This window comes from Tarenaya hassleriana, unplaced genomic scaffold (genome assembly GCF_000463585.1).
Source record: "Tarenaya hassleriana unplaced genomic scaffold, ASM46358v1 Cleome65, whole genome shotgun sequence".
NCBI classification, from domain to species: domain Eukaryota; kingdom Viridiplantae; phylum Streptophyta; class Magnoliopsida; order Brassicales; family Cleomaceae; genus Tarenaya; species Tarenaya hassleriana.
In genome coordinates this window covers 281475-305572 of record NW_010969032.1, presented here as the reverse complement: position 1 = coordinate 305572, position 24098 = coordinate 281475, and the positions used below count along the sequence as shown (strand labels likewise).

The following is a 24098-nucleotide window of genomic DNA, read 5'->3' as shown; positions in this document are numbered from 1 at the left end:
AAAAGAAATAAGAGAGCGAAGACTTTCTTCGCAGAAATTTCATCGGCTGGATTGTCGTTTGTGGCTTCCGATCGAAGCAAATTAGGGTTTCCTTCGAGGTATTTCCCCTTTTCCATTATATTTATCGTTTTCCCCTCTGTGTCGATTGCGGAGAATTTTTTCTGTCAGGGATTGTGTTTTACTTCGTAAATGTTGCAGATTCTGTGTAAATTTGGAAGATTTCGTAGTTCGAAATTGAGGGCATCGAAGAAATTCATCGACTTCGATGGGGAAGCTCTGCTGCTTTAGTTTCGATTCCAGGGTAAATATACACACTTATGCTTACAATTTCTTTGGTCGAGTATTAATGGCCGTAGTGTTTCTGTGGAGATTTATTGGACAGTGGCGATTCCGTCTGAATGATGCTAATTTCATGATTATAATGGAATCTGTGAATTTTGATTGATTTTCTGTGGCTGAGTGTGGTCAGTCTAGGTTTCTCATAAATGAAATTTCGTCTTTGTAGTTTATGTTGCGTCGTGTGTAGCGTATGATGTCTCTTTTTGTTTCTCAAGTTTGAAACTTTTTAAAAAGAAATCACATGATGAAATCTATGAAACATCGTTTGTGTCAGCACAATATCTCCTGAAGAAACGTGTTTCGGGGAAGGTTTTTGGGATAAAACTCTGTTGAGTAAACTGTTAACATGAAGTGTCGATGAACTTTTTCTGCGTGGGATATTCTTTTCATCGATATAACCAATGTATAATGTTCACAAGAGAAGATGATCTGTCTCTAGATTCTCTACTCTTATCAGAGAGAAATGTTTTGTCAAAGCAGTTTTGTCGATTGATCTGATGGAAGTGTTTGTGAAGTTATATGGTTCAAGGAGTTTATGATTTTGAAGAATGAGGTCAGATGTACAAAAATATGAACCATCTACCTGTTCTTTTTGGCCTCGTGGCTTTAGGGTGTAGGAGGAAAGGAATCATCTTGCTCAGGTAAAGGAAAAAGCGACGAAGGGGAAATCAAGTATGGATTCAGTCTGATAAAAGGGAAAGCTAACCATCCGATGGAGGATTATCACGTTGCCAACTTTATCAATCTCCAAAGCCATCAATTAGGACTATTTGCCATTTTTGATGGCCATATGGGGGATAAGGTCCCCGCATACTTGCAGAAGCATCTCTTCTCAAATATCCTGAAGGAGGTTGGATAATAATGTTTTCTGTCTTCTTTCTGTCTATGTGTTTATGTCTGGTTCCTCCAGTTAAGACATATCGGAATTTGTGGAATGACCCAAATTACTGAACAAAAACTGATTATTGGTAATGCAATAAACATGGGTAATTGGTTATATTCAGGGAGAGTTCTGGGTTGATCCTCGGAGATCCATTGCAAAAGCTTACGAGAAGACAGACCAGGCGATTTTATCGCATAGTTCTGATTTGGGTCGAGGTGGGTCAACAGCCGTGACTGCGATATTGATAAACAGGAGAAAGCTGTGGGTAGCTAACGTTGGCGATTCACGGGCAGTTATATGTAGAGGAGGTAAAGCAATACAGATGAGTACAGATCACGAGCCCCGTGCTGAAAGGGTTAGCATTGAGGATAGAGGCGGATTTGTATCCAACCTTCCAGGTAAAGAAGTAAAGAACTATTGGGCATTTTTATCAAAGCTAACAAAATGTTGACAAGAATGATGAGGTTGTTTACATATTATATATATATATATGTGTTTTTTTTCTCGCAGGAGATGTTCCTCGGGTTAACGGGCAATTGGCCGTATCCCGTGCATTTGGGGACAAGAGCCTCAAAACCCATCTGAGTTCGGAACCTGACATAAAGGAGGTCACTTTAGACAGCAACACAGATATCCTTGTTCTTGCAAGTGATGGCCTTTGGAAGGTATATACATACGCAAACACATACCCTGAATGTATAGTAACCAATTTTCAGACAAAACTCTTCAAAGTGACAGAGAGTCGGTTTTTGTTGTGAATTTTACATGTACAGGTGATGTCAAACGAAGAGGCGATTGACGTGGCCAGAAGGGCGAAGGATCCACAGAAGGCGGCGAAGGAGCTAACTGCTGAAGCATTGAGGAGAGACAGTAAAGACGATATATCTTGCATTGTTGTTAGATTCAGATGACAAACTCCAGAAACAAAAACCCCCATGTTTGAGTTGAGGAAGGCAGCAGAATAAGAGATTATATCGAGGGATTTGACTCATCAGATGGGTTTTGGCATAGGGGGTGGTTATGGACAGAGCTTCTTGAAGAACAGAGAGTTTATTATAGGTAATGTTTTGGTTCTTTTGGTGTAAATCTTGTGCTTTTAGGGACAGACAAAGAAGAAGAAGAGACCATGATGGATGGTCTGGGTGGTATTATTATATATTGTTTGATTTGTTTTCATTTTTTATTTCTGCAATGGTTTTAAGGCATAATACTAGGAAGTTTGTGTAAATGAAAAATCTCCCCTTTGCTGGTAAGAAGGTGATAGACAGATTTGTTTTAAAAAAAAATCATTCCTGCATTTGATTTTATGTGGTTTTAGATCAAAATTATCCGAATTTTGAAGCATTTTTTTAAAAAGGCTTTCTAGTTTGGGTTTTAAACTTTAAACAGAAGCTGATGAAAAAAATATATAATAACATTTTTTTAGCCCAACGGATTTCGTACGCTTATACAAAACGAAGGCCCAGATGTGGTTAAAATACAAAAACAAGGCCCAATAATGGCCCATAATTTACCCAAACGGAGAGGAGGAAAATTAGGGTTTACAGAGAGAGACCCTGGCCCCTAACCCCCTCTATATATATAAACGAAGCCGCCTCGGCTTCTCCATAGCAATGTACGATCCTCCTAGTGGCCATTCTCCTCTTCTCTCTGTTGTTGAGTTGAGAGCGTTCTTCTCTTCTTCTCCCTTTTCTGTTTTCGGAGATTTGAATTTGATATTTGTGGTTTTGTTTTTGGGTAAAATAAATCAATAATGTTGATTAGATACGAAAGAGCCTCTTCTTTCAGCCGCAAGAGAGAGATCTCAAAGATCGATGCTTGTGGGCTTTGTTCTGGGGGCTTATATCAATCTTCTGCCATTTGAGAGGTCCCTCTCTTCCTTCAGAGCCATGTTTCTCTCTGTTGGTTAACCCTCTCGCTGGTTACATCTCGATTCTATTGCCCCTTCATTCAAAGGACTTTGAATTGGTCTTTTTCAATAATCATAGAGAAAGGTGAATTTTCCTTGTCAGAGTTTCATTTTCATTTTGGTGATTTTTGGGTGAAGTTTGCAAAAAAAAAAAAAAAAAAAGAAAGTCATGGTACGTGTGTGTGCATACACAGTGATGGCTTTTACGGGGTCTGGTTTAAACTCCGTTTCGATTATTTGGTCTTGAAAATTTACATCTCTTTCGAGTATTTATTTTTGAATTTTGTTTGGTTTGATTCGGTTTTTCGATTTGGATTCAGCTTCGGTTTAAGTTCTGGTTTAAGAAATCTAAATCTAGTTTATTGTGTTGTTTGATTTGGATTGGGTATTTGATACTTAACCAAATAAGCAAATAAGAACATCATAAACATTGGAATATCGTCATAGATGTGTCGTGAATGAGTATGGACCGCTCGATTCAGTTCTTTCGTAAACAACCTAACGGATATATCCAAATTCTGGAAGAAAAAAAGATGTAAAATGATTTACTTATATCAAATACCCGAATTTGACAAATGTTTAAAAACTGCTGAAATGTAGATAAAAATGAAGGAAAGAAAATAATATTATAGAATTAACATTCCGGACATTTATATACCCTTTCTGAAAAAAAAGATTATATCAACTTTAAATGCACAATCATCAATGATCAATCACTGCATGCGGTAACAAAGCATATCATCATCAATCATATGAATTAACTGATAACTTGCAGCCTTTTTCAAGAGCTCCAGAACTGAAGAAGCTCCTCAGTAGTGGCCAGACCCTGAGTCATTTTTCTCAGCTTCTCACCATACATTGCCTCCGAACTCGACAACTCCACCAATTCTTTGTTCACCACCATCTCCCCTTCTCTGCTGAAAAAGTCTATCATCATGCTCTTCTTGAGGTTGTCTCTGCCCACCAAATCCAACACTGCATTGCCCCCCATACCCACCAGATTGGTTTCCACTGGATCCTCACTCATACCCCCATGATCTCCCCTCACCCCGGCCGAAGATTCGTAGAACATCCCATGTGGATGTCGTCTGATTCTAGACTGATTCTTCTCGCCCTGGGCTTCAAGAATGGATATCAGATGTGCCGAGACTTCCTTGCAGGTCGCAAACTGCTGCCCGTTAGGGCTTTCATATGATTTGCAGAGATGATAAATTAGCCAAAGTTGTGGTTACCAACTAAAAAGCATAAGAACAGAGGCATAGAGAACAAAGAGAATGAGACATCCTCAAAGGAAAACCAATTCTCGCAGGATATACAACCATTCCTAACAATGGCATCATAAGCAAGTATATCAACTTCACACATCACAGCCCTGTATGTGGACAATCCTACACTTTGTTCAAATCAAACAAGGTACAAGTTTAGCACTAGAAACTGCAAAACCCATCATGTATGCATGAACTCTCATCCATATACATTTCTCTCCCAATCCAGATGTTGCTCTCTCCCTAATGCTGATTAGGCTTTTCTGGTCTATTCATCATCAAGAACCATGCTCACCAGTTAAAAGCATAATTCAAATATGTTTAACATGATGAACAAGAAAGGAACAGAAACGACATCGACCACCAAAGAGAATCAATGCAAGAACCTCAATGCTATACCTCATGTATCTGCGACAAGCAAGCCAAACATCGCCAGCTTTCTGTTTGACACAGAGCATAAGCTTCCATCCTCGAGGCAACGTGTCCCCGAAATCAGAAGCCTCAACAACCCTTTTCTTCTTCCCAGCATTCACCCATTCACCTCTCAGCTGTGCCAGGAACCCCAACAGCTCAGCTTTGGTCTGCAACCCCATCGTCCTCCTCCTCAGCTCCTCCCCGTAAGGATCCTCAGCATTAGCCAATGTCAATAGATCAACCATGGCACCATCCCTGTTCTGCAAGTCCAGTGGCTCTTTATCTTCGCAGTTCCTGCTCACTCCCACCTGATTGACGGAATCTCTATTCTTCGGGGGACGACCTCTCTTTTTCTTCACTTGCAGTGTGCTCAACGTGTTCGAATTTGGGTCCGTGAAGAAAATTGAAGCTCCATCTCTTCTCTGCAATCCCAAATCTTCAATCGGTGTCTCCTCGAAGGAAGTTTCCCGCGTCTCCATAGCTATCGAATTCGAATACGGAAGTGCCTCAATCCAATTGGAAACATCAGACGCCTCTACACCTTCACCCCTCCCGATGACAATCGCCCGGTCGCTAGGGCTCCTAATCTTCCTCGGCCTCCCTCGCTTCCTTCTCGTTTCATTGCCGGAGATCATCTGAACTAGAACGCTCTGTACAGAATCCAGATTCAGATCCTGATAGACATTGCTGAAAAAATTAATCGGGACAGGAAACAGCCGCTGACCTTCGCTGTCTTCGTGCTCATACTCTTCATGACCTTCCTCTTCTCCACCATTTTCCTTCGTCTTTCTCGGAGACGAACCGATAGAGAAAAGAGATCTGAGTAGGGAAACAACCTGCGAGTTCTCTTCGAAAGAAGATTCATCGAGCTGGCGTCGTGACGACGGCGGTCTCGGAGGCGGAGGGTGGCGTGCCAGGCGGAGGCGGAGGAACGTCTGCTTCCGGCTTCCGGCGGACTCATTAAAGACAGAGCGATCGATCTTCGGAGTCAAATCGTCGTCTCCACCTGCAGAAGCAGCGAGGGACGCCGAAGAAGAAGACGAAGAAGAGAGAGGAGAACAAAGGGAGAGCGAGAGAAGTTCCGACTGAGACAGGAGGCGCGTGTCAATCAACGGCAGGGACTCCACCGACAAACGCTCTCCGGAGACTACTCGGCCGTGGTGGCGGTGGTCGTGGAGGCGGCGGCGACTGTCCATGGCGCAACCGCCGGTGATGAAGTCAGATGCGAACGAGACGAGAGAGGGGCAAACGGTTCAAAAAAAGGCGAGGGACGACGAACCGGTGAGTGTGAGGCACTGCCTACTCGGCCGTGGTGGCGGTGGTGGTGGAGGCGGCGGCGACTGTCCATGGCGCAACCGCCGGTGATGAAGTCAGATGCGAACGAGACGAGAGAGGGGCAAACGGTTCAAAAAAAGGCGAGGGACGACGAACCGGTGAGTGTGAGGCACTGCGAATAGATTCCATCTTACCAAAACGACGTCATCTTCAAATCTCAAATCCTTTGTAGACAATGGGCAAAGCCCATCCTTTAGTAGGCCTTATAAAAAGCCCAATAAATAGTAAACCGGTATCCCCAATCAAATCGAACTAAACCAATTCAAACCAAAATTGTACGGAATCACTCCGGGCTCCAAATAAATTGAATCAAACACTAAATCTTAGGAGCAGAGTGAAATAGTTGTAATCGGAACTTACTCAAAACAAAAAACACGAATTAAAATTGGATTTCTCTAATGTTCAGTCTTTTATCAAACCGAACCAACACGGGCATGTATTCAGTTTTCTTTTGTAAAAAAACGTTACCGAACAAGAACAGGCTCTTTCATGTAAATAAAAAAAAGTGAAAATATTTCGCAGTGCTGATACTGAAAATTACACACTTTTTTACTTTATTTCGTAAACATCTTCACAAATCTGAATCATGTTCTTCCTTTTTGGTGTATAAACCATATAAACCGAGAAAAAAAATCTGAAATAAAGAAAAAAAAAATATACATCTGTAAAATTCCGGCCTTACGGCTCCTGCAGTATATTCCCTCTTCCTTCTTCTTCTTCTTGCCGTAATATATTACGTGTAGAGGATAATAAAATCAATCTTCTGAGGAGAAAAAAAAAACCCGTTTTTTTTAACGTTAGTTTTCTTCTTCGTCTTCAGTTTGATAGCTTCTTGCTGAAAGGCTTCTGACAGAAGAGAAGTCTTTGATCGCTGCTGCTGCTGCCGCTGCCGGCCATCTCTATAACTCTCGCCTCCCACTTTAGGCGCGTCGCCATAGTTCTTGCTGTCTCGATGAGTTGTGTCGTGTCTCGGATTATCACCCAACCCTGTCGGGAAATTTACAAAAAGATTCAGCCTTTAAGGTTCGATTCTACGAAAAAAAAACTCGGGTTTAGATCCAGAACCAGCTTCTAATGGCGGCATTTTTCGCCTGGGAAGAAAGTGTACCTCTGGGCGAAGTAACCGATCAATCTCGATGAAAATATCCATAAGCGAGCACCTGTTCCGACGATGATGTCCTGTCTGAAGCGACAGAAGCCCGTCAGCATGAACCATATCGTACGATCTCGGGTACGTAGGGAAAACGTGGCCAGAAGGGCGAAGGATCCACAGAAGGCGGCGAAGGAGCTAACTGCTGAAGCATTGAGGAGAGACAGTAAAGACGATATATCTTGCATTGTTGTTAGATTCAGATGACAAACTCCAGAAACAAAAACCCCCATGTTTGAGTTGAGGAAGGCAGCAGAATAAGAGATTATATCGAGGGATTTGACTCATCAGATGGGTTTTGTAGGGAAAGCTTCGCACCTGAGCATACGATTCAGACATCGTTTGAGAAGATTTCAGGACAGAGACAATGATTTGGAGAATATTCGAGAGATTATGATAATAAGACGAACTCACCAGTCGTGCAATACGCCGACAAAGCCACGGTCGAGTATCATCGGGAGGTGGTTGGGTCCGATAGAGGGTACAACGTTCATGACCCAGACGGATTTTCCTGCTTCCAGCAACGCGGAATTGAAACTGCCAAATCGAGCATTCGTGTCCAGAATGTTTCTGACCATGTTATAGGGCGGCAACGGGTCTTCATCGCCGGGTCTTTTCGGATGGTCCGAGAATATGAGAGGAGACAACAGAGACCAGTACTCCCGAACCGTAGATCTCCAATTTTCACTGTCCTCGCCAAAATCTTCAGGGTGGAGACCTGAGGAATGTCCAGCCGGAAACTCTAAGTGAGACCCGAGATTTTGTCACCGATGATAGTGTAAAAACCGTCCAGTTACAGCAAAAATAACTTCTGTTTTTACAGTTTTCATTTCTGTAGTCTGATAACTAATCTGAAAGATAACTAAGGAGACAAACCATATAGTGAGAGTTCGGTCTTGTTGAGGTGAGCCCTGCCAGGCCACGTTCTCCGGGCTTGAACGGGAATCCACCTCCGGCTGCGGGTTCCGCCTATACATGTCTGAAGTGGTCGGTAATACGGAGATTCCGTATCCTGTCCTTTGCTACAGACCGGAGGTCCTACCCCGGGCTTCCTGTGTACACAGAAAGCATTGATGTTAAAAAAACCGAATAAGAGAGAACAGAAAGAATATGTGTCACTGACCGGGAACTATAGCAATCGGTTTTGCTCGTCTTCTTCCAAACGATTGTCTCGTCTTGCTGTGACAAAAGATCCCAACAGAGGCTCTGAGCAAAATTACGAACAAAGTTCAATCTTTTTAGATTCTCTTTGTTACGACCGTTTGTGAGAGGTGATGTCCAGACGAAGAAGCCCCCGGGCTTCAGAACTCTATCAGCTTCAATCAGGAGAAGTCCATCTGCATGGCAGGATTGAAACTATTAGTAAAAAGGTAAGCAGGAGTCTGAGTTCATGACAAGTTACACGAGAAAACGTGTTTGAAAGTTCGTACCTTTCTGGTCCCAATCAATGCCACATCTTGCACAATGCAACATGTCGAAGGAGAGTGAAGGGTATGCCAACTGCTTCGAAATAAAGGAACCGATCATTGCGGGAAGACCCCTCTCGAGTGTTAGCTGAACCTGGCTACCCGAGGCTTCGTAGTTCGCTATGCACATTGTTAAGAGCTGTTTCGAAAATAGATGTGCCCCGAAGCTACCGTACCCACATCCGATATCTAAGATAGTTCTCACCTGAGATGAACATAAAGAGAAAGAACTGCATCAAAGAATGGACAAAGTACGAATTAAAAAGATTTAACTTTATCCATTTCATGCAACGGCTTACACCAGCCTCTGCGAAATTATCATTCTGGATCCCAATCATTTCGGCAATTTGATGGGAATAGTCTTCAACCCCATCAAACATAGAAGATGCAGAACGGAAAGAAATCTGATCGTCTTCCAACATCATCATCCTGGCAAAAGGGTCAAAGGACATAACACAAAACTAGAACAACAAAATCTAGGATGAGACAATGAGAGAACTGCAGAAAGATCAGAGCTTTGATTCTCACCTCTTTGTGACACTACCAGACGACAACACCTCTTGAGCAGTAATCTTAACATTAGCGAACCAGATGACGTCTCTGCCAGTTGGCCACCTGAGAGGAATCCGGTAATTCACGGGTGACGATACTAAACAATCCTGCCTTGACCCGGGTCCACAAAACCGATCGAATTCATCACCTTTGGAGTATCCAAGAGCAAGATTCTCGGAAACGTTAAAGCAAGGCACGTAATTCTCAGAATCTTCAGAACAAAACTCCATCTCCTTCCATCTATTAGGACCAAGAGAAATCTCCCCGATATCTAACAAGTCTGAAACTAGCTGCTCCTGTAATCTCCTGTAGTTATGATATATGTGACCTCTGGACGAGGAGGAAATGGCAATCGTCCACAAGAACGATCCGGTGAGAGCTACAACCACAATACCGACCAAACTGATCTTCAGAAACAGCAGCATAAATCTCTGTCTACTCCTAGAGTTGCTGCCACTGTAAGGATCAGAAGTGACACCATTTTCGCTGATTCCGTTCTTCGAAGAGGAGTGATTATTGAAGAGGAAACCGAATGGGGACCTTAAGGCCAAGGAGGTGTTGTCCATGGAACGGCTTCGATTCAAATCTTCCTTCTCTATCTTGTCCTTCATTTGGGAGTCCCACAAATCATCGCTGCTACCTGAAACCCTAATTCCAGATGCGCCACGGTGCAGTGGCATCGACATTTTCGTTAGTCCAAGATTCCTGCAAATCCGAACTGAAGTTTCTGAGAAAACTAGAAATTGAAATCTCCGAATTGAGCAAAACTAGAAATCGTTTCCAGAAAGTGAAATTTCAAGCTCGAAATAGGTAAGATCGTGTATACTATTATGATCTGAAATATATATGCAGCTCGATCACAGAGATCATTCTCCAATTTACATCAGTAGTCAAAAACTCAGACCAGAAGTGAAATGATCAGATGTTGAAACATTTGCTCTACAGAGGCTGTGAGAACTACACCAAGAAATTCGAATGAACCAGAAATCGAATCAGCTCGACGAACATAATTCCTTGATACGGAAGAAACACTACAGACTACTTAATTTCCATATAAATTGGATTTGTTTCTGTCGTGGAAATCGATATTTAAGCGCGGCCCAGATGAATTGGCCAAACATTCATCCCAGATCAATCCGCGAATCAAAAGAAATGAACGCAAATTCGAATCGAATCGATAACAGATGCCGTGGAGTGGAAAAAGCATAAGCGAATCAGACAATAATGAGCAAAAAAAAAACAGAAGCGAAACCTTTTTGCCCCAGCAATGGCGGTCTTGGAGCTGTAAGATACGTAGTCTATACACAATCGATTAAATCCGAAATTCTCCCCAGAAAATTAGCGCGAATCTCAACAATCCATCATTAGATAAGCTTCTTCTCGCAATCTTCTTCTTCTTCTTCTTCTCTCTCTCTCTCTCTCTCTCTCTCTCTCTCTCTCTCTCTCTCCAAGTCGAAGTTCGACAGTGGGAGAGAGTGAAGCAGCAGCGTCGCAGAGAATTTGTATGGATCCAATATCGACAAGGCTCGTGAAAACTGTATAGCAAATTCTTCCCCCCGTAATAATAATGTTTGGACAACAATATATATATATATATATTGTTTTTGTTGGCAGATTAGAGATTTATATTAAACTAAAAAAAACGAAAATTGAAAACATGCAATTAAATTAATTAATTGTTTTTTAAGAAAGCGAGAGAGGAAATCACGCGAATCTTTAAACGATAAATGCGGGCTTTGCCGCTGTGTTTAAGCAAAAGAGAGAAGCTTCCCCCTCACATTTAAACGAACTCGACAGCAATTAATGCAATCTAAACTAAAATCAGACATAATTAAATTATCTAAACTAATTTATCTCACCTCCCTGCCATAAATCATGACGGTCCAAATCATGCTTTATCAATATATTATTACTATTATTATTAAATACTAAGTTTTTTTACATAATCATTCCAAAAAAAAAGTATCTGTGCAAGGGATTAATAATGATTTATATACAATCACAGTGTTGAACATATATATATATATATATATATATACTGTAAACAATTAAATTATTGAGACATATACGTATATATTTCTACAAATGTGGAATTAGTTTTGACTTGTGGAACCTCTCTGCGTAAGTGGCGCAAGATTTCCAAAAGTTAATTTGTCGGTAAGATTCCTAATTATACACATGTTATGTGTATATATATCTATATTTTTTGATACATTATATATATATATATATTTAAGTAAAGTCTAAATCCGAATTCCAATTTATTTTGCAAATGAACGAAATGCCACAAGAATTTTTAAATATTCATCTTGTTTTCATTTATTTTGACTTATATCATTCATTCACTTACAAAAAAAATATATATTAAGAAATGAGTGCGGCTCAAATTTTGTACAAGTTAGTTATCCGTCTTATCAAATTCCTATGTTGCAGAAATTTTTATACTCATTTAACGATTAAAATCGTTTATGAACGCCAAAAATAAAATATTCCAAAATTTTATTTAAAAACAATTTTTGAAAGGCACGATCATTTATTGTCAAGCACAAGTTCCCATTTGTACACGCAAAAGCCCCGGATAACGTTAAAACTGTAATAATATCGCTGAATGTATTTTGCATTTCAGCAACTTGTAGTATTTATTTTATTTTATTTGTCATTTTAAGAAAACACTTATCCGATAATGTAATGTTTTTTTTAATTGTCTGTATCCGCAGTGTTAACGTATGCATGGCTCCACTCCATCATATGAAAAAAAAAAAGGCAAGAATATGACGTATGAAAAACCAAGATAACGTAATGTTTTTTTCTTCTTATTGTTTCCATTTGATTTCGTCCTTTTAGTGTTTGTTTGATTATTATATATTGTATTTCGCAGCTATTATAATGTTTAATCCTTATAATATTTATGGGGATAACCACTTATTAAATCAAATAAGTTCGGTAATAAATATGTGTGGGTCCCACACGGACGTGGTTCTGTGTCGGTGGGCTATCCAGTCGGACGACGTAGTGGCCTCGAGTGCGTACGGACGCACCGGATCGTTGCTTCCTCCGGCCCCCATAAGGTGTTGTTTGGCTGCACGGGTAAGAATAAACGCGGATAATGTTCGCACCGGAATTCGAGCTTCTGTAACGGACGGTGAGTCACGCAGAGAAAATAAAAAGCTTCCTTCACGGGTCGTTAATTCAGATCACGTGCGAAGTTTTCAGTGTTTCACATCAAATCATATATTTAAATAAACATTCCAAGTCGTAGTCAAATCGATAAATAAATTATATATATATATAACCTAATCGTATAGTGGATATAGAGCCAATACTTTGACTAGCGATGTAATTATTAATTTAAAAATATATATATACGGACATGGATCCGCAAACTTTAGTTTATCACAACATGAAGTTTTCTTTATTTAATAAGCTCACTGTTCATTTTTTATATGCATGTGCGCCAAAGTATTGAGATATCTTCTAATGTAGAATGGAGCTTAGAGAAATAACAAAAAAAAAACAAATATAATGAAGAACTAGATCTATATCAAGGAATATCTAATATAGATGTTTAGGAGGAATTATTTAAAAGTCATACAAGAAAATTAAATTGAAATGCAGCATGGTCCATTGTGTGAATTAATGTACTTGAAAACTTTATAGCTCTAAGTTTAAGGCCAAGATTATTATTGTTGATTAAGACTGTTGTGTGGGACAAAAGTTAATTAAAAGGCCTAAGAAGTATTTTACCATGCATCAAATAGAAAAAAATGTGGTTAATTATTGATTTATAATTCCTGGGATCTACTACTATATGTATTATTAGGGTTTCGATTTCCAATTTATCGCAACAAATTGCCCATTGAGGAATATAATTTTAAGAATATGAAGTGTGGGATACAATATATATGTGTGTGTGTGTGTATATTTCATTCCCTACGTGTCTTGAAACATCTTGATAGGAACTTATACCTAATTTCCACCTATTTATTCCGCACCTGCTTTCCATTTCCACCACTTTAGTGCTATTTTCCTTTGTTATATATATATATATATATATACATATATATATATATATATATATATATGAAGCTTAATTTGAGTAGGTTATATTGGACCGTCCGTGAGTGGGAATTCGGGGGAATGGAAAACCAAACGTACCATTATTACCTAAGTGAACAAAATTATTCTATAAATAGTGATTTGTCAGTCCACTCATATATATACGTTTCTTATAATGTATGTATGTATGTATGTATATATAATGTTATGATATTTCGTTTTCCAAGTAGTTATGAGAGTTACCCATCTCATGTCCCCTCCTGCTTAACTCGAAATTTCAAATATTTTGTCTTCTCATATATTATTGTAACATCTTAAAATATCCACCTAACTTTCCATGTTTAATCTCAATGAATACTTCTATTCGTTTGAACATATAATATAAGTACTTTTCAAATTATGAAGTACTACATATACCTAAATAATAATAATAATGATGATGATGATGATGATGATGATGGTGGTGGTGGTGGTGATGATGATGATGATGATGAGAAAGAACAAATGAAAAAAGCACCATGTGACTCATTGGTTATAATTTCACATCAAAATTAAAAAGACGTTGACAGAATCTCACGTCTCCCCTCCTCTTGTGTTCATGTGTACACATGCAATGCATGTGAATTTGTATGTCTTGGACTTGGACCCAAAAATTCCTTATTTGTTTTTTTTTTTGGTCAACAGTTACAGTTGAAGTTGATTAATGATTTTGGTTTTGAATTTTCATCTATCTTTAATTTCATCACACGACCCTTTTGTCACTTTGGTTTCTTCGCACATTCTTCTTCATCGAGGATCTCGAAATATGGTAGCTAATAATTTAGGGTTATTATTTAGTTAGAATTGGATTATTCATCGGTACCACTAAAACTAGTTTTAATATTTAAATTAATTCATACAACATTATTAAAAAATAATATTAATTTTTTTAAATGTTCCAATAATCGAACTAAAATAAAATTTGGATATTCCAGTTAAAAAAAATTTGTGTTTTAACAAATACCGGATCCAACACCATATATATATATATATGCCGAATCCAGGTTGTTTGGATGGGAACGGAAACATAAAGAATTGGGCTTTTTTAAAGGCCCAAAAGAAATGGGCTCTAATATTTTTGAAAAAGCCCATATGTTACGAGAGTTGAGACAGGTTTATAAATAAATCCAATTTAAGCCCATATGTTACGAGAATTGGGTCTCATTTGAGCCTCTTCTCAAATATATATTTTTTTAAGAAAAATAATGAGAAATTGGGTGAGAGAGGTTCCGCTCCTCTAATGTTATTTAATAAGAAATTAATTTGAGTATAATCATTTAATTATGTTAGTTTTGATTCACAAGTTATTATACTATCAGATACACTGACCACCCTGTGTCACGTAATTATTCGGTTTGTAAACTTTTTAATCACGCCTATTAAAATAGAAAAAGTTATTATAATATGAAAGAAACTAGCATATTAATAAAAGAATTTATTAAAAAAAATCCAACATAAATATACGAATTTAATATATACAATAAGGAATTTTATAATCTTTATTTTTAAAATTAATAAAATTATATTCTAATTTCTAAACGATTTTAAAAAACCATGGTAATTTTTAGAAAATATTTAAAAGTTTATATTTTAATATTAAAATTAGAATTTTAATATTTTTTAAATTTTGTTTATTTATATCAGTTCTTTTATAAATTGGTATATTAATAGGTGATTAAGGCCTTGAATGGTAGGAGTTTTTGGAGTTTTTAGAATCCAAAAAAAAAAAAAACAACATTCAAGTTTTTACAAAATTACTTTTCCTAAAAACTTGGAAAGCCATTTTAGTGAAAAAATCAATGAAAAACCAAAAGCTAATTTTTTTGAGTTTTCAAATATTATAAAATCCAAAAGCCAAAAACCAAAAACTAAAAACCAAAATCTAAAAACTAAAACCAAAAACCCAAAATAAAAGCCATCTCCATTCAAAGCCTTAAAGTTATTTTTTTTTTCGAAAGAGGAAAAAAAACAAAAGGGAGAATTAGAGGAGGAGAGTGTTGAAATAGAAACAAAATATGGAGATTTGATATGATTGATAATAATTAAAGGCATAATATCAATTAAGAATAAAATATATATCGTGATAATTATATTTTGCCTTATTTGTTTCTTTCGTATCTTTATTTCCTTGTTTCTTTCAATAACTTTTCCTATAAATGTATGGATTATTTTCATTGTAATGTAACAAGAAGAAGAGATGTAGCAATAAAAGTGTTTCCGTTCTTTTATATTTTGTTCTTTCTTTCTAATTTAATTTCCGCATTTTATTTTTCAATATGGTATCAGAGCCTGGTTGCGATCTGAACTATATGTTTTTTTTTCTAATTTTCTAATCTCTTCTTTCTTTTACGTTTTGGATGTTCATATATCCAAATCGTTCAAAGAGGAGTAAAAAAACCAGATTCAAACGATGTGCTATGACAAAAAGAAGTCAAAGCTAAAAACTCTAAGATCAAGCAAAATGCTATGACGAAAAGAGTTAAAGCTAGAACTTTAAAGTCAAGCGAAGTGATTTGAAAGAGGTTAATACTCTCTAAATGAATGAAATTTGGTTTCTATGGATTGTTCTAATTACAGTGAAGTTTTTCATCATTTTGTTGTATCTTCAAGATTGATTTTTGAATTCTTTCAAAATCAATCTTGAGGGGAATGTTGAAATAGAAACAAAATATGGAGATTTGATATGATTGATAATAATTAAAGGCATAATATCAATTAAGAATAAAATATATATCGTGATAATTATATTTTGCCTTATTTGTTTCTTTCGTATCTTTATTTCCTTGTTTCTTTCAATAACTTTTCCTATAAATGTATAGATTATTTTCATTGTAATGTAACAAGAAGAAAAGATGTAGCAATAAAAGTGTTTCCGTTCTTTTATATTTTGTTCTTTCTTTCTAATTTAATTTTCGCATTTTATTTTTCAATAGAGAGAAGGTACACGTGGACTTGATTCTCTTACAGGCTTACAGCTCTCTGTCTCTCCCCCAGCTGTCCTCCTTTGCCACGCTGGCATCAGGCCCCACTTTTCTTGTTTCTTTCTCTCACAATTTTTAACATCACTTTTAGCTTCTTTTATTTTGTCATATGCAATCCTTTTATGTTTGTGCGTATACATGCTATGCTAATATAAATAAATTTTCTTTTAAAAATTGAAATATTTCATTAAATTACTTTAGTAGTTTGTTACACACTGCCATGAAAAGTTTTAATATTCTTTGTTTTGATAATTTGAATCAATAAAATTAAAGACTTTTTGTTATATTTTCATTAATTTCTAAGCCTTTTGCCGCATATATGCAATGTGCAAGTCAAAGCCTTTGTTATAGAATTAATTAATCTTTTAATAATACATAAAATATATATAAAAGTTGTTGGATATATATATATATATATATGTGTGTGTGTGTGTGTGTGTGTGTGTTATCATGATGATGAGAGGAGTGGCCGTTGTGCGTGCGTGCGCCCAAGTAAAGCTGCACTTGTAATCTTCGTTCTCCTTTTGCCCTCCACTTTCACTTACCTTTACAACATGCATCTCTCTCCTTATTTTACTCTTTTTTTTATCCATCATATACATCCATACACATGCATGCATGCACATTACGCATATATTCATGCATATATACATACACTCAAGTAGAGATGTATCTCTTCTGTTTAGGGGAAATGGCAAAACTCAGGCAATTACAGTTTTCCTTCCGCAACTAAAACTTCATACATGTATGTATGTACATATAAAAATTATATGTGTGTGTGCGTATGTATGTAACAATTATTGATGTGGATGTATAATATGAACTTTCACTATATTTATCATATATATAATATATTTCATTTCATTTTGTACGGACCAAACAAGTTTTGTTATTTCTTTGAACTTTCCAACCTAATAACAGCTAGAACCTTCTGTTTAGTAGAGAAAACGTTTAGCATGTATATTTAAAACTATATATAATGCGAGATAACGCGATCTATGAAACTGCATGCACTCTATGGACATTTAATTTACAAAGTACAATAAAACAAAGCTATTATTTGTCAATATATGAATCATATTGTAAGGTCATGTTACAATCATATATATATATATATATAATTATGTTTATCATATGTATATATATACACACACATACACCGGCCGGTGTGTGTGCAGCTCCATGAAATCAGGGAACTAAGAGGTGGAAAGTCAAAACAATTCCATTTAATTTGATTTTTTTCCCTTCAATTTCCCATATGGTTAGGTGGAAAGAATAATGGACTTCCACTAATCATGAAAATCATACCAATGTTAGTTTGGCATAATCATCGGCATCTATGTGAGTCTTCACGCACGCACTCGCTCAATTATCATCTTTTGACTATATATGATTGAGATCGATTCTATCCATAAAAAAATCCGTGTTTCCTTTTTCTATTTAATTTCAATAAATTAATGGAATTATTTTTCTCTCTCTCTCTCTCTCTCATATATATATATATAGGGATTGCATATACATTGAGATTAAAACTTTTGCATCACTCAAGCATAGTGAAATATCTTTGGGCAGTTTACGTAAAGTCTATGAGAAAAAGAGGTATTTTTCGGATTTAGTTATAGTGGTCGAATGAGAATATATTAAGTGATTCACTGTATATTAATAAATAATTAAAAAAGATAATTTAGTTATACCATATATCTATGAAAAATATATATAATCCAAAGCCCAAACCGTTGTAATGGTTCGTTTATATTTAATGTTTGGGACCAGCTTAGGATTAGGAAAGTTTATGTACATGTTGTCATGTAGGGATAAGAAATATTTCCCATTATTCAAATCATTAAATTTATTGGTGTGTGTGTATATATATAAGAATCGTTTGAATTAGTGTCGACAGCTTATAATACGAGAAATAAGAGTGTGCGTGTGTGTATATCTAAGTAAAAATCTATGAAAACAAAATACCAAAATTCTTTTTATTATATATCATACAAATACCACAATTTTTACATCAATTTGTACACTTTATACCAAATATATACAAATTGGTTTCTATTTTGTACAAATTAATACCGTTATCGATTTGATATTAATTTTAATCAAATGAAAATATTTATTTAGAAATTTGAAATTATGGTATACATTTATATGACATATTTAAATAAAATTTGTTGTTTTTATATATGAAAATTTCCGATTTATGTATATTCTAACCATGAAATAAACGGTGTATATACACACACAACAAACACTTAGATTGTTAATTATAATAAGGATGGGAGTGCTATAATTTAAAACCTTGAAAATTAGACAACCAAGACACACTCAAGTGCCGTCCTGATCTCTCACTATCCCTCTCATTACAAAACCCTCCCTCGACCCAATATACCTCTCTCTCTCTCTCTCTCTCTCTCTCTCTCTCTCTCTCTCTCTCTCTCTCTCTCGGGTAGTAGGGTGGGAGAGATCAGAAACGACATCGTTTAATATACTGTATACAAATATTTCAGTGGTCTCTCTCATCTCTTGCCCAGAAGAAAAACAAAAGGGGAAGTGTCTCTGATGCATTTGAAGACATGAAAAGAGTCAACTTTTCCCACCACATCTCTTTTCCGATGATTTAAGCCAAACCCATTTCATGTATACACATATATTCTCGGTATATCCATCCATTTGAATATATATATATAGTAATAATAATAAATGTCGCATTCGAGTTATTACCGGTCACCGTTCGGGGACACGACGTACACAAAAGTGTTCGTGGGAGGCTTAGCGTGGGAGACGCCGACAGAAGATATGCGCCGTTACTTCCAACAGTTCGGCGAAATCCTCGAAGCTGTCATCATCTCCGATAAGATCACCGGCAAATCCAAAGGCTACGGATTCGTATGTGCCCCATACATACGTATATACGTATACATACGCATTCATCTCGATGTGCGTATAGTTTTGGTGTATTGGGTTTTGATTTGGTTCAGAATTTCGTCAGGTGACGTTTCGAGAGCCGGAATCTGCGACTAGGGCAGTGGCCGATCCGAATCCGGTTATCGACGGAAGGAAAGCGAATTGCAATATTGCTTCCTTCGGCCGGCCACGACCCTCGCCACCTCGTGGTTCGTGTACTTACACATCCGTCTTAATTATGTCTACTTATTTGCCAATGTTAAATGAATTATTTTTTGGAATACATGCATATATTTCGACCAGAAAAAAATGTGTATACAATGAGTTGGCAGCCAAATGTGTGGAGAAATATAGTTTATAGTATTTTATAATAGACGGATACTGTTATTATTATTATTATTATTTGATTGGATCATTCGTCTCTATCTATAATGTGTGAATGGTGTAAATCTACATGCGGAGAATAGGAGCTAAATTTCAAAATGGTCTTTTGTGATGATGTTTTTCCCTAATAATGATCAGAATTAATTTATTTAAAAAGCTAAAAAATGTTTGTTTTAATCGTTGAAATTTCAGGGAGAGGACAAGGAGGAAGCCCTAGCTATTACCAGAACGTCGGGCTACACAGGGAGGGCTGCCCCTATGCCGCCTGCCGCCGCGGCTCAGCTCTTCTATCCGCCGTATGGGTGAGTTCTATATATATATGTGTGTGTGTGTGTGTATATATGTATTATATTGCTTAATTATTTATTCCAAAGGGTTTAGAAAAGTGAATAAATTTGTTTAGAAGTTTAGACAATTGGAGATGGTCCAATCTGATAGAAATGGAGAGAGAAGAAGATCATATATTTATATATATATATATATATATATTGAACGTTTCAATCGGTCCAGTTGGTGTCTATATATATATATATATATATATAAGTTAATGCAATATATTGTTTCAAGCATTGGATCATCGCGACGATGGAATTGGGAGTATTTTTCTTGTAATTTCGGAGTATATATGTTACTATACATATATGTTAATGCAATGTCTTGTAATTTCGTATATATAATATATATATATAAATTCATGCCGTAGTTAATGGGATATTGCAAATGTGAAGAGTTGGGCGTGTGAACGTACGGTGGAATTGGGAGTATTTTTCTGATATATTTTTTAAAAAAATTGAAGTCTTTTTGCCGAAATTGTATTACATTAATCCCCAAATATATGTTCTAATTACTTTGGTAAAACACGTGGAATAGTTGTCTCTTGAATATGTAGTCTAATTTAGGATCATTATATTCTCTTTTTTCAGGTACAACTACAATCCTGAATATGGATACCACCAAGTCAGTATCTCTCTCTGCCTATATATATATATATATATGTGTATATGCACACATGCACATGCACATGCATGACAGATTTGAACAAACATAATTATTGAATTAAGGGAAAATTAAAGAATAATAGATAAACGTCTTATATGAATCCATATGGGAATTACGATTTAGATTGTGGCTTTAACGTCCATAGCCGTGATGAATAGAGCTTTCTTAGTATATTATAATATCTACAACTGATATTTATATTTTCAAGAGATATCAGTCTATAGTTTTCATTAGACTATACTCAAATCAAAATGAAAATAATAACATATAATAATATATGTCTAATCAACATATAGAATCACCTATATATATATATATATATTTGGCAAAATGTGTATCATAGCATGATGCAGTATACGTTTATTCATTAACCACGAAACATTATCGACATTGCAATCATAAGTAATATATATAAACACACACACGCACATATGACATAATATACATGTATATGAATTAGTCTTTAGAGTACACACACATTCGCACAAATTGTATGGACATTAATGATAATGATGATTATATGCATGTACATGTATGGGGGGACATGCGTAGTCGTTATACAACTCACAGCTCCAACAAGCACAGTACTATCAACAACTGTACGGAGGAGCAACATCACCATCATCATCATCATCATCATCCGCCATCATGCCTTCTCCTTACTACTACGGCTATTCCTTCCAAACTTCAAGCCCTAGACCATATAACCCACATCATCATCATCATCATCATCATCATCAACGGTTCCCTTCTTCCTCTTTTGCTCCTCCTCCCCAAATGCTCGTTTCTTCTTCCACCGGTATGTAACTCTCTTTACATTATCCACTATAATTTTCAGTTTGATTTCAATTTTTTTTTGTTTCGTATCAAACGACATCGTTTATTGCCATGTTGCATTTGACCATCCATGTGCATGCATGTAGTAATGGTCCTGCTTCATCCCAGCATGAAAAAATCATACGTATATGAAACAAAAATATCGGTATATATACCCTCTCTTGGCTTGTTCATTGTTGGGTTTTTTTGCAATGGCTCTTTGATTTGTTATATATATATATATATTATATATAATTTTGCTCTAGGGGACAGTTTATATATACATATATAATTTTGCTTTAGGGGACAGTCAGGTCATGTGGAGTGAGCTGTCTGGTTTTTTTACATTGGTTTATGTGCCTCTTATATGCCATTATCATGTGTCGATTTGTGTAACCATGAAAGAGAACCATCACACATGCATACATTTGCAATTATATAGATATATGTGTGTATATATGTATGTACATGCAACTGTATATACATGTGTATGTGTGTTTGCACACTGCGTGGATGATTGTGGTCTAAACCAATAGTGACGGCATGTGGGTTCTGTCACCTTTTTTATATTATTGATTGATTCTGGATATCTAGTCATACGGGGACCATTCCCCATTTATGTTAAATTCCAATTTTTATTTATTTTTAATTGTATAAATTAATATTTCAACCGCTGATATTAAAAGCTGTGTCCCCATTACCAACCTCTCCTTTTCCTTATAAAACCCAACTTTCCAAATTATCTGTACACTTCATCTAATTGGACGCTGACTAAAAGTATCTTTTTAGATACAATAATACATTATGATATATCATAATATATACAAAATCTGGAATTATATATATATATATATACCACAATATATAATATTTGTTTTAGATATACACAATTATATATATACTCATTACCTAGATTTATATGATACAAAATCATGCTTCTTAAATATTGCAAAATAGTTGGTGGAAAATAAATAACTTGGAAAATTTTGGATGTGTTTTTGTGGTAATTCAGGTTCACAAACTGGAGAGCGTGGAGGGGGAGGAGGATCAATGGCTGCAGAACCTGAAAGTACAAATACAAACAGCCAAGAATAAACCTCTTCATGATCTTCTGCATTGTACAGTCTTGACACTTTTACCCCTTCATCATCATCATCATCATCATCATCATCATCATCATCATAAGAGATACGACACCTAATTCATTGATTTCTCCCACCAGATCCATGACTCGATGCTAATACCATATCCAAATCTCTCTCTCTCTCTCTCTCTCTCCCATTTTTACGACGAGAAACAAAAGTCGCAAAGAAATTGTTGAATTCTTGATGATATTATATTCTCTTTTTTTTTTTAAATAAATTCGAATTTGTACTCCTATATTAATGATTTCTGGCCCTCCTCTCAATGGAACCGTGTTTTCAAAATTATATTAAGTTGTGTTACGATCGCCGTTCATTCTCCATGCATGTAGCATATGGCAACATCCCTGTTTTTTTTTTCCTAAAGTTAAAATGGATATATATATTTTCTTATGATGGGTGTTTTGTAAATGTTTCGCACATCTTATTCTAAAAATAAAGGAAAGGTCCATCGCGAAATATCGAGTATATAAACTTTGGGTCATACATAACATACTATAGCAGGCTTTAACAATTGAGAACAAAGGCCCAATCATACCAAAATATATTGTGTGTGTGTGTATATATATATTTCTTTACTAATTTATATATATTTGTGTTGAAAGAGACTTCCAAAGCACGCATGCATATTTTGTGTTGCATTTTCGTCCACGATTTTACCATGATTAGATTGCGAAATGCATTTGTGAATTTTGCATGTAATTGGACATTTATATCGGTTTAGTTTAATTCGGTTATCGGCTTATTTTTCTGGTTTCATTTAGGCATGATTCGGTTATTGGATACTTGAAATCAATTATAAGTTTTGTAATTTTTATATTTAATTAAATACAAACAGTCTTAAAAAAATAAAGAAAAAAAATCCTAAAAATTCCTTGACTTGTAATTTGGAGTAATATTAATTCCTAAACTTGTAGAGGTGTCTAGTAATTCCCAAACTTGTAAAATTGAACACGTTAAATCTTGAACTTGATAAACGGTTCCATAATCGTCCATAGCGTTATTTGGTCAAAAAAACGAGTTGTCCGATCCGACGTGGCACGTGACGTGGCGGTAGTTTTCTGAGTTGGCTCGTCATGTTATGCGCCACGTCAGATTAGTCAACTCATTTTTCGACTAAATAACGCTATGGACGATTATGGAATCGTTTAACAAGTTCATGATTTAACGTGTTCAATTTTGCAAGTTTGAGAATTAATAGACATCTCTACAAGTTTATGAATTAATATTACTCCAAATTAGAGGTTTATGAATTTTTAGAATTTTTTTCATAAAAATAAACAAAGCGGACCATGCAGAAACAAATAAGCATGACATAAACATGATAGGGAAGTAAATGAGTTTACGGGTTTTAGCTACCTCTCCATATATGATATATAGACACATGCATATATACACAATACAATATACACATACATATGTGATATATATATATATATATATATATATATATATTGTGCG

At 36.0% G+C, this 24098-nt stretch overlaps 3 protein-coding genes and 1 pseudogene across 5 annotated transcripts; 2 read left to right on the top strand and 2 right to left on the bottom strand.

The window, feature by feature from the left end:
- The first annotated feature begins 5 nt into the window (after positions 1-5).
- Positions 6-7590, top strand: LOC104800146 (probable protein phosphatase 2C 9). 2 transcript variants are annotated; one of them, XM_010522879.1, is made up of 7 exons: positions 6-98; positions 199-301; positions 950-1189; positions 1344-1620; positions 1733-1887; positions 1996-2040; positions 7410-7590. In XM_010522879.1, exons 2-7 carry the CDS (start codon positions 266-268, stop codon positions 7500-7502), a joined length of 846 nt encoding a protein of 281 aa, XP_010521181.1. In that variant the 5' UTR covers positions 6-98; positions 199-265; the 3' UTR covers positions 7503-7590. The 2 variants fall into 2 exon arrangements, with proteins under 2 accessions (XP_010521181.1, XP_010521180.1); XM_010522878.1 differs by lacking the exon at positions 7410-7590 and having other exon boundaries at positions 1996-2475.
- On the bottom strand, positions 3248-6103 carry LOC104800147 (methyl-CpG-binding domain-containing protein 8). 2 transcript variants are annotated; one of them, XM_010522881.1, is made up of 3 exons: positions 5535-5993; positions 4796-5460; positions 3248-4315 (listed from the first exon to the last, which is right to left on the bottom strand). In XM_010522881.1, the coding sequence occupies exons 1-3, from the start codon at positions 5769-5771 to the stop codon at positions 3913-3915; spliced, it is 1305 nt and encodes a 434-aa protein (XP_010521183.1). In that variant the 5' UTR covers positions 5772-5993; the 3' UTR covers positions 3248-3912. The 2 variants fall into 2 exon arrangements, with proteins under 2 accessions (XP_010521183.1, XP_010521182.1); XM_010522880.2 differs by having other exon boundaries at positions 4796-6103.
- LOC104800149 (probable pectin methyltransferase QUA2) lies at positions 6642-10895 on the bottom strand. The gene is made up of 10 exons (XM_010522883.2): positions 10566-10895; positions 9290-10018; positions 9061-9190; positions 8726-8966; positions 8419-8632; positions 8172-8347; positions 7710-8013; positions 7605-7613; positions 7254-7389; positions 6642-7132 (listed from the first exon to the last, which is right to left on the bottom strand). Exons 2-10 carry the CDS (start codon positions 9997-9999, stop codon positions 6962-6964), a joined length of 2091 nt encoding a protein of 696 aa, XP_010521185.1. The 5' UTR covers positions 10000-10018; positions 10566-10895; the 3' UTR covers positions 6642-6961.
- A 7888-nt stretch (positions 10896-18783) lies between these two features.
- On the top strand, positions 18784-22925 carry LOC104800145 (annotated as a pseudogene).
- Positions 22926-24098: the final 1173 nt, after the last annotated feature.

What these genes read in the sequence shown, in the direction of transcription:
- LOC104800146 (XM_010522879.1), top strand. Translation starts at nt 266, where the DNA reads ATGGGGAAGCTCTGCTGCTTTAGTTTCGATTCCAGG. An exon ending in TCTCAAATATCCTGAAGGAG is followed by an intron (nt 1,190 to 1,343) that starts GTTGGATAATAA and finishes GGTTATATTCAG; the next exon opens with GGAGAGTTCTGGGTTGATCC. An exon ending in ATTTGTATCCAACCTTCCAG is followed by an intron (nt 1,621 to 1,732) that starts GTAAAGAAGTAA and finishes TTTTTCTCGCAG; the next exon opens with GAGATGTTCCTCGGGTTAAC.
- LOC104800147 (XM_010522880.2), bottom strand. Translation starts at nt 6,006, where the DNA reads ATGGACAGTCGCCGCCGCCTCCACGACCACCGCCACCACGGCCGAGTA. An exon ending in GCTTGTCGCAGATACATGAG is followed by an intron (nt 4,316 to 4,795) that starts GTATAGCATTGA and finishes ATCATATGAAAG; the next exon opens with CCCTAACGGGCAGCAGTTTG.
- LOC104800149 (XM_010522883.2), bottom strand. Translation starts at nt 9,999, where the DNA reads ATGTCGATGCCACTGCACCGTGGCGCATCTGGAATTAGGGTTTCAGGT. An exon ending in ATAATTTCGCAGAGGCTGGT is followed by an intron (nt 8,967 to 9,060) that starts GTAAGCCGTTGC and finishes TGTTCATCTCAG; the next exon opens with GTGAGAACTATCTTAGATAT. An exon ending in ACCGATTGCTATAGTTCCCG is followed by an intron (nt 8,348 to 8,418) that starts GTCAGTGACACA and finishes CTGTGTACACAG; the next exon opens with GAAGCCCGGGGTAGGACCTC.